This window comes from Eschrichtius robustus, chromosome 10 (genome assembly GCF_028021215.1).
Source record: "Eschrichtius robustus isolate mEscRob2 chromosome 10, mEscRob2.pri, whole genome shotgun sequence".
NCBI classification, from domain to species: domain Eukaryota; kingdom Metazoa; phylum Chordata; class Mammalia; order Artiodactyla; family Eschrichtiidae; genus Eschrichtius; species Eschrichtius robustus.
This window is the reverse complement of record NC_090833.1, coordinates 10892536-10902096: the sequence shown is the minus strand read 5'-3', so window position 1 is coordinate 10902096 and position 9561 is coordinate 10892536. Positions and strand designations below refer to the sequence as shown.

The 9561-nt window shown below is 58.3% G+C and overlaps 1 protein-coding gene across 1 annotated transcript; it reads left to right on the top strand.

The window, feature by feature from the left end:
* The first annotated feature begins 872 nt into the window (after window positions 1-872).
* LOC137770896 (octapeptide-repeat protein T2-like) lies at window positions 873-1442 on the top strand. Its single transcript, XM_068553956.1, has one exon. It carries the CDS (start codon window positions 873-875, stop codon window positions 1440-1442), a length of 570 nt encoding a protein of 189 aa, XP_068410057.1.
* Window positions 1443-9561: the final 8119 nt, after the last annotated feature.

The window sequence follows — 9561 nt, the reverse complement described above, 5'->3', positions numbered from 1 at the left end:
CTGCACCGCCGCGGCCGCGCTCCCCAGGGTGCCCTCCTTCTGGGCCCGGCCCCCGGCCCCCACCACAGCGCCAGTGGTCGAGGGCGCCCGTTGCAGGCCACCCATTAGAGCGCCCTGAGCAGCCCGCAGCACGTGTGCCTGGAGCAGCTCCCCTGCCGGGCCCTTGCTGACCCTGTCCCCACACTTCCGCCCCACGCGCTCCCCAACCCTCCCAGGGGCTCCTCCTGAGCGGCCCCCCGCCGCCCCCGATCTGGGACTCTCGGATTAAATGCGCTTTGATCCGGATTCGTTCGTTTGAGAACAAAACCCCGATTCTGAGAAAACGAGATTGTCTCGCCCGCCGGGGAGATGCCAACGAACCCGGTCGGAGTGGGGCCCAGGCGTTCTGGGGATCGGACAGGGACAAGGGAGACAGAGGCAGAGTCTGAGAGAGACCGAGAGATGGGCAGAAAAGAGAGCAAGAGACACCGACCGACGCTGCTTAACGGAGAGAGTTCCCCTGGGCGACAGAGACAACGAAAATCCGAGAGTGACAGAGAAACATTGATGCCCAGTCAGAGAAAACCTGGGGGAGATGAGAACGACGGAGAGCTAGGGAGATGGTAGAGAGTGGGGGGCGGGGGGAGAGAGAGAACGAAAGAGAGAGATAGAGAGATCAGAGACACTGGCAGACAGAGGCCCAAAGAGAAAACCTGGGAGAGACAACCGCAAAGCCAGAGACACAGTGATAGACGAGAGACAGACCGACACACCGGAGAGACAAGAGAAATCTGGGAGATACCCAAGCAGAGAGAGAGAGAGTGACAGAGACACTGAGAGAAAACCTGGAGAGACGGAGGCGCCCGGCCAGGGGGTCGGGGACGGCAAGACGCATGGAAATCGGCCGGACCCGGGCCCCGAACTCAGAGGCGCGGCCCGGCAGAGTCGGACCCGGACATGGGCTCGAGCTGAGAGAGGCGGAGAACGACGGCGCCCGTACAGAGAGCCCGAAAGCGCGGAGCCGCCGGGCTCCCAGGCCGGCAGAGACAAAGCCCGCGGGCGGCAGCCACCGAGACCGAGACCGACCGAGACCGTGCCACCGAGTCCGTGCCGCCGAGACCGAGACGTCGGGCGGAGAGCCGGCGAGGAGGGCGCAGCGGGGACAGTGGGCGCAGGGCGTGGAGCCGCTAGCGGGGCGCGAGGCGCTGAGACCTCGGGCGGAGACCCCGCGGGCCCCCGAGAGAGAGGCCGAGCCCGAGGCGGGGGGAGCGACCTCGGGCGGAGAGTCGAAGTCCCCAGAAGGGAAGCGCGCAGAGCCTGGGCCGGGGCAGCGCGAAGGGGCGCGACGGCGGCCACGGCCCGCCCGGCGCCCACCTGGCGGCTCCTGGGAGCAGCAGCGCCCCGCGTCCCGCCAGCGCGAGCCCCGCACCGCCTGGCCGCGTCGCCGCCGCTGCCGGCGATGAGCCGCACCCGGGCGCAGCGCCGCCCGCCCGCGATGACGGCCGCTCGGGCCGGGGGCGGGGAGGCGGGGGCTCGGGGCTGGCGGCGCGGGGCCCCGGCGCTCCCCCACCCCGCCTCCCCGCCCCCACCGCCTCCAGGGCCGCTCTGAGGCGCACCTGGGACCCGGGCCCCTCCGCCGCCAGTGCGTGCTGCGCGAACCCGCCGCGCTGGGGCCAGGGGCCGGCCCCTCCATATTAGCGCGTTCGGTATCCGGGGGCGGCGGCCGGGCCCGCGCCCTCCGCCGCCCCCTAGACGGGTTCGTGCCTTTCCCCTCACCCTCTCGCCCCACATCCCCATCCCGGCTCCCAGAGCCCGGGCACCCCGGAATCCGAGCAGGTGCTAGGCGCCTGGGAGCCTCGGGCCACCCGCCTGCGGTGAAAGGAGGCGAGTCCCTATTTGCAAATCCAGCTTAGTCTTGGCGAGGGCCACGCTGGGGGCGCTGGCCGTTTGGCAGCGTAGAAGTAGGTAGGGCGAACGTGGGGCGCCGTGGCCAAGGTATGGGTTCAAGGGTAGAAACTGGGTTCTCCCCCGGCCCAGGCACATTTCCTCATTGGAGTTTTAAGCAAATCTCCTCCCCTCTGTGGTCCTCAGTTTCCTCATCTGTAGAATGGGAATGATGACTGGACTTCCTTAAGGGTGGTCGTGCGGATGAACCGAAGTGGTGTTGGCAAAGCACGTGCCTGGCACTGCGTCATCGATGGAGAGCGTCCAGTTGGGAGACCTGGGACAAGCTCTTTTTCCTCCTTGAGCTTCAGTTTGCTTGGCTGGAAATGGGAGTCGTCCTAATCCCACCCTGCGAATTTTCCTTAGTCTGGTGAGGACCCGAAGCCAGCCACAGAAGGCGCGGGAGCTGGGGGAACAGAGCCCAGGGACAGGAGATATCCCTCTCCCCTCCCGTTCTGCGCTCTCACCTGGGCTGGGGGCAGGGCAAGAGAGAGTGCCCCGCAGCCCCGGGACAAAGGGTTCCTCGGGTCGAGCCGGGACGGGCTGAGCCACTGCTCTGGGCTGGGGGACGTCTACTCCGTCACTCTCATTTTTCAAATGAAAAAATTGAGACCCGAGACAGGAAGGCGCATCCTGCTCCTGCCCCTGCCCCCTCGGGGCGCCTAGGGTCCGAGAGAGTGTTGAGAACAGCAAAGCCAAAAAGCCGCGATCTTCAAGCCGGGAAATACCACAATTATGCATTCGCAGCGACGCAGCGACCGAAAGGCTCAGATCTGAAGGCTGAAGGCTCGGACCCTTGGGTGCGGTCAGCTTCGTCTGGGCCTCTACCCCGAGGCCTCTGGCTTTGGTTGGAGCTGGCGCCTTGGTCCTGAGAGCCGAGGCCCCGAGACCCCGCGCAGACCACGTCCCATCTCGCTCACTCAGCGGAATGAAGGGCAGAATCTGCGGCCGACTTGCGATGCAAGCCCCGGCAGGTCACTTCGCTTCTCTGAGCCTCAGTTTCTCCGTATATAAAATGGAAAAGATCGGCCCTACAGAAGGGGTTCTGTGGTTTCCGTGAGAGTTCATGAAACAGTCTCGGTGAGGAGGGAGGAAAGAGAGTTATTGCAGACCCCCCCCACCACCCCCACCACCCCCCCGACCCCAAGCCCCTGAGAAACGAGAGTATCTGCAGGAGCTGGCGGGCGGGTGCTACTGCCTCTGAACCGTCAGGGAAGGGCCCTCAGACAGTGGAAAACAGGAGCAGCACCACCTCTGCAGCGGAGTGAAGGGGACTGAGGGGGAGGGTTGGGCTGGGGAATCCCCAGTCAGCTTCTCTAGGGTGGAGCCCACGGGGGTCTCCTGGACATTGTTGAGGAAGACCCAGGCAGTGTAAGCACAAGTCTGGGCTGGGGACCCAGGTGGGGTGGCGGCTGTGCTCTAAGCCTGTTCTCCCCTGCCCCCTCCACCTGGATCCCCTCTCCCAGAGGTTCCACTGTCACTGGTTGGAAGCCCTTGGGTTGACCCTTCAGGCTTCATTGCACCCACCCCTCACAGCCCCAGGTTCCAGCTCAACATGTGGGCAATCACAGCCCCTCACCCACCTACCCAGGGAAGCAAACACAGACCTGGCCCAGCCGCAGAACCCGGACTGACAGATGGATACTGGAGACAGATGCATGAATCTACACAGAGACTCAGAGACATCCATGGAGACAGCACAGACTCTCAGGGAGACCCAGAGACCCAAAGACAGACCCAGGGACCACAGACATACTCACAGACTACGAGGCTTGGGCCAACACAGTCCTGTGGACACCCGGGCACCCATAGACAGCAGGACACTCACAGACCCCTGTAGGGCCTGTCCCCATAGGCCTAGCTCCTCCCATCAGCCACCCAGGGGAAAAGAGGGGGAAGCATGGTGGGAGGGCAGGTCTGGGGAGATCCCTGGCCCTTTCCCTGCCCAGAGTAGCGGGCACCAGTCACTCAGCAGAGCAGGCAGTGGCCGGCCCAGGCCGCAGGGAGGCACTGAGGAGGGAGGCTGGCCATTAGAGGCCTGGGCCCAGGCCCTCACTTACGGAGCGGAAGGCGAGCTCTCACGCTGGATGAGGGTGGACCCTGGGCACCAGGGGTCCTAGCGGAAGCTCCAGCGGCCCAGGTGGGGCAGTGGCGACCGTGGGCACACGGGAGCTCCTTCACGCCACGGCGGGCGGCGGGCGGACAGTAGGCTGGCCCTGTCCGTCCGTCCTCCTCCTCCTCCCCGCCCTGGGTGGGGGGGGGCCACCGGAGGCCCAATTGGTCTCTGCCCCCACGTGACTCTGCAGGCCTCTCTCCTTCTTTGTTGGTGTTTCTCTTCATTTAGGTCTATTTTTTTTCTTCTCCTAAAAGAAAAAAAAAATACCCCTATCTATCTCGGGGCTGCGGATGGGGGCGGAGGCCAAGGCACTCAAGGAGGCCTTGGCCAGCTGGCTGTTCCAGGCTGCTGTGGCAGCCCAGAGGCAGGGACCCCACGTAGGCGGGTAGGCAGCCCCGCTTGTTAGCGACTGGGTGGGAGTGGGGCCTGATTTATGGGCAGCTCCCCCACCCAGCCTGCAGCCCGGCCTCTCTCCCTTTGAATGGCTACCTCCCTGGGGCCTGGCCCAGCGAGCGGGGTCCGGCCTGTCCCAGACATGGAGTGGAGTCAGGTCGGGCTGGCGTGGAGGCAGGGGCATGGATGACTTGACCAGGTGGCCCTGCTGCTTTGGCCTGGTCTTTTTACTCTTCCAGAAAGTGAAGAAAGGAAGAGGGGGACAGAAGGCAAGCAGGTGAGCTGAATAAACACCTCCCCGTGTGCGTGTTCCACGTTGGCTTCTCTGAACGTCACCATCCACCGAGGGCCGCTGATGCAGCTGGGAAAGTTGAGGCTGGGCTTAGACTGCCTCCAGAGCCAGGTGGTTGGTTACAGTGGCCCCAGGGTAGGCCAAGTGGGTAGCTAGACCAGGAAATTTAGGGCAGGGCAGAGGGAAGGGGTTTTTTTCTAGAAGGCCAGGCCTCCCCATGCAGCTGAGGGTGTCCCTATCCAATCTCCAGGCCCACACACATCCTGGTCTCGGAGGGCCCAATTGCTCTGCTCTGCACCCCTCCCATGCATGACTCATTCTTTTGTGCATTCCTTCATTCATCTCACATTCACTGAGGGCACACTAGGTGCCAGACACTGGTCCAGGCACTGGAGGAAAGGGAAGAAAAGGAAAGAAGTCTCTGTCCTCAGAGGATTTACCTCCCAGCCTCTTGTCCTAGGTGGTGAGGAGGGGCACAGGGGGACCATGGGAGAATCCACACACAACTGTGGAGAATCCACACACAACTCCCTTCATTTGAGGAAATAGGCAAATAACATAGAACACCTCACTTATCTGGCTTGGGATGAGAGGGATTTTTCTGTATAACTAAAGCCAACTATATTTAAAACCTAATGTGTCTTCCTCATTGTGCCACTTAAAACATTTTTTCCCAGTTTTATTGAGAAATAATTAACATATGTCACTGTATAAGTTTAAGGCATATAGCATGATGATTTGATTTACATATATTGTGAAATGATTAACACAATAGGTAAGACATTTTTTATTGTGAAAATACACACAAGACAATACGTTTTCTGACAATCATAACTGACTGATTCTACTCATTCAATATATTCTAATTCTACCTATGACATAGTTTGCAACTTATTCCCCATTGTGCATGACCTCATAATTATGTCTTTTTTACCCATAGAAGTTCTTACAGGATACACTTCTCTAGCATATGACTGAACCTAACTAGTCTCCCCATTTTAATATAATGATTTTGTTTCTGGATTAATACCACTCATCCTCTGGATTTGAAAAAGAAGTATTCCAGCAAATACCCTATATCACCAATATATCATATACATGTAACAAAACTGAACAACAATCAATCATGGTCGTTTGCACCTCTTTTGATCCGATACTTTGTGAAGTTTTGGGGATGAAGTTAAAAGGTTTTTTTTAATTTTTACAAATCATGGATATATTGAGTCATTCTAAAACTACTTGACAAAGTATCCCATCAGAAGAGGTGCAAAGGTGATTTCCCCACCTTCTTAAATAGGACAAACAGGGTCTTTCAACATCACAGCACCATGGAAAGAACCAGCCTGGCTTTGCCAGTCTCCTCATAAGGCCTTGAGTCTGGAGAAGAATTGCTGAGGCGCTAGTGGCAGAGACTCTATATTAAATCCCAATTCTTCCGTGTTCTAGCTGTGTGACCTGGGACCAGTCACTTCCTCTCCCTGGGTCTCACATCCTCTCCATAAAATGAGGACAAAATGAGACAACACATGTAACATACTCAGTGGCTGCCTGACATGTTGTATGTGCTCAGTAAATGTTGGCAAAACACCAACCAACCAACCAAAGGACTGGCAGGTCTGTCCTTAGGGGCCCTTTCTCTGTTGAGTCTGAGATTGCAACATCATCCTGAACACTGTTTGCCCTTCTGTGATAGAATGACTCACCCCAGCCTGGGGAACCCTCAAGGAAAGGCTCAGGGCTGATTTATTTCTGAGTCCACAGCAGCCAGCACAGAGCCAGCATCAGCGAGTGTCTGTTGAATGACTGCTTGCCGCTGTACCCACATGCTGCCTGTGGGTGTAGAGTTCTGCTGCCTGTTCTGTCCTGCCGCCTTCTCTATATGCAGTCAGCTGTTACTTTCCACCACTTGGGCTGGGTTTTCCTCACCCCAATCACCCTGGATGTTTACTGACATCCTCTTCCTCTGTGCTGCCCCCTCTGCCCTCACCCTTACTGGATGAGGCATGCTGGGAGTGCAAGGCCCTAACGCAAAAGTGCCTCCTATTTGCTTGGTTCCCTATTAACCTTTCCACACCTGTGGTCAGTCACCTCTCTACCATCCTGGGAGGTAGGTAGTATTTTCCCCTCACCTTCCATGAACAGTATTTGAGAGATAAGGAAACTCAGGCTCAGAGAGATGAGGCATCTTCCCAAAGTCACAGAACAAGGGTGTGATGGAATCAGGATTCAAATCTAGGCAGTGGGAGTCCAGAACCTGGGCTTTCAGACACAGAGTCCTCTCCACTCTGCTGGGGCCCCTGGGTGGCCTATTTGTCCTTTCCTTCCAGCTCCAGCCCAGGTGGTCCCAGGCCATGAGACCCACCCAGAGGGGAAGGAGAAGGGGTGTAGTCCTGAACTAGGCTCCCTCCTCCCTCCCTCCCCAAGCAAACAAAGCCCAGGATCTCTCTTCTAAGTGGGGACTTTCCCAAAGTGCCAGGCCTATTTCCTGGAGGTGGAACAAGGAACAAACAAACCAGAGACCCAAAAACTGAAATGGAGAAGAGAAAGAACCATTAGGCTGGGGTTGGGGTACAGTGTAGAAAGAAAGACAGAAAAAGAGAGAAGCCATGGAAAGAATGAGGCAGAAAATGAGAGAGAAAAGGGAGACCCATTGACAGCGTAACAGATGCAGAGATGGCCAGAGAGAGAGAGACAGAGAGACAGAGAAGAGAGGAATGGGGGGTCGAGAAGGAATGAGACAAGAAATGGGAGAGAGAGAGAGAGAGAAATTGGCTGAAGCAGAGAATGAGAAAAGAGAGGGGCAGGGGCCCTGAGCTGGAAAGAGAGTGTGGATGTGAAGACCCCTTGCAGGGCAGTGGAGGGGGTGGGGCTGCTGGCAGCAGCAGAGGCAGTTTCCGCTGCACCCCTTATCAGCCTGCTGCCAGATGTTCAGATCCGATGCCAATGTCAGAGAAGTCCATAGTGCCGGGTCAAGGCCGTGGCCGGCGGGAGCCTCAGCTGCAGTGTGGGGAGGGGGGCCGGGAGACGGCAAAAGACCTGCTTGCTCTTCTCCCTCTGCCTCATGGCTCTCGGGGCTGGACCACCTGGTGAGGGTGGGAGAGACCAGGTGCCTCTGGGGGCTACTTTTCTAGTCTGAGAGCAAGGACTTGTGGAGGCAGAGTGGGGCTCCTGGCAACACATGGAAATGTAAGCACATGGACATGTGCACATAGACTCACACACGTGCACGTGTGCAAAGGCACATGGGGACAAATCACAGTCCTGCTCTGAGCTGCTCCATGACAGTGCCCCTTTGCTGGAGCCCTGCTCTGCATGGTCAGCTGAGAGACCACCCCCCCAGCCCCCTCACCTGAGCCAGGGCTGCAGCCAGGGCTGGAGAAGTGAGACTGTGGCTGGCGGTGTTCCCAGGGCGCCCTGCTCTTCTATGAATGGCAATCTGCATACCCTCAAGGGCTAGGCTGAGGGTCCTGAGACCTTCTAGACTGTGAGGCCTGGTGGAGACCCTCAGAAGGAGATGCAGGGGATGGGTGTCTGGCAGGGCTGGGGCTCCAGCCTTGGGCCTGGGCCTCTCCGCCACGCTCCTGGAGCATGCAGCCGCAGCTGGGGCCCCCTTCCTGGGGTAGTTTATCTTACAGTGCACACGCTTGGCCCTCAAGGGGTGACCCAGCCTTGCTCCCCACATTCCTCTTCAGCCATGCAGCCGGTGGGCCCCCACAGCCCTGAGACAGAGCCTGTGCTTGGAGGTGGTCAGGAGCAACCACACAGAGACACCCCTCTGCCCTCCTGGCCCCAGCCGTTTGCAGCTCTCTCTCTCTCTCTCTGCTTTTGTCTCTGCCACAGTCAATCTGTGTCTATCAGTTCTTGCCCCCGTCTTTCTCTGGGAATGTCCCAGTTTGTCTCTCCCTAAGGTCCTTGAGTGGGACCAAGTCTGGGGATACCTCTGCTCTTCTTTCTGGCTCAGAGTGGCCAGCCTCAATGGGAATGTATAGGAGAAATCAGGCTGTGGGTGAGGATCCTGGGCAAGTGAAGGCCTTAGACTTGTAATGGGTGAACCGGGACAGCCCAAGCAGCAGAAGTCCAGACCCTCTCCCACCCACCTGCTAAGAGACAGCCCAGATAATGGACACTGATCAGGGCCTGGAGCTGGTGGGCTCCCCCATGTATTAGCGAAGACTGCGGGGTGGGGGGTGTAAGAGGAGGAAGCTGGGGCTGGAGGTCTCGGCCTGAGAGCCTCCTTCCTGTTTGTAGGGAAGTGACTGCCTCAGAAAGCTGCTCAGGGGAGAGGAGGGAGGCCATGGTGACTTCCGGGAAGCTGGCCAAGGGCCCGAGGCCACCCTCCCTGTGCCCACATGGGGCCTGCCGGCCCTGGCTTAAAATAGTGCAGTTCCTCCACTGCTGCTGCTACCAGAGGCCAGCCCAGAACTCAAAGGACTGCTGCTCCTGCTCCCAGCAGAGGCCTAGAGCAGAGGGGATTCACTCACCTACCTAACCCTCCCCAGACTGAGGCTGGAGGCTGTGTCTTGACAATGTGTGTGTGTATGTGTGCATGTGTGAGTGTGGCAGGGGGAGTTGCAGAGAAAGCAGGGGCTCCTGGTTCAGAAACCCTGGATTCAAGTCTCGATCCAAGACTGACCAGCTGTGAGACTTTGAGCTGGTCCATCTTGTCTCCTTGAGCCTCAGTTTCCACTTACATAGAATACGGTGTCTGACTTTCAACCTAAATGGGGCCACGTATGTAGACCCCTCAGAACCTTGCTAAGCATAGACACAAAAAATGGGAGTTCCCTTTGCCTCTCTTCCTGGCTGTGCCTCAAAGTCCTCAGCCTGAGGAAGGGCC

Excerpts from the sequence above, each read along its gene's own strand:
- LOC137770896 (XM_068553956.1), top strand. The coding sequence starts at position 873 with ATGGAAATCGGCCGGACCCGGGCCCCGAACTCAGAGGCGCGGCCCGGC.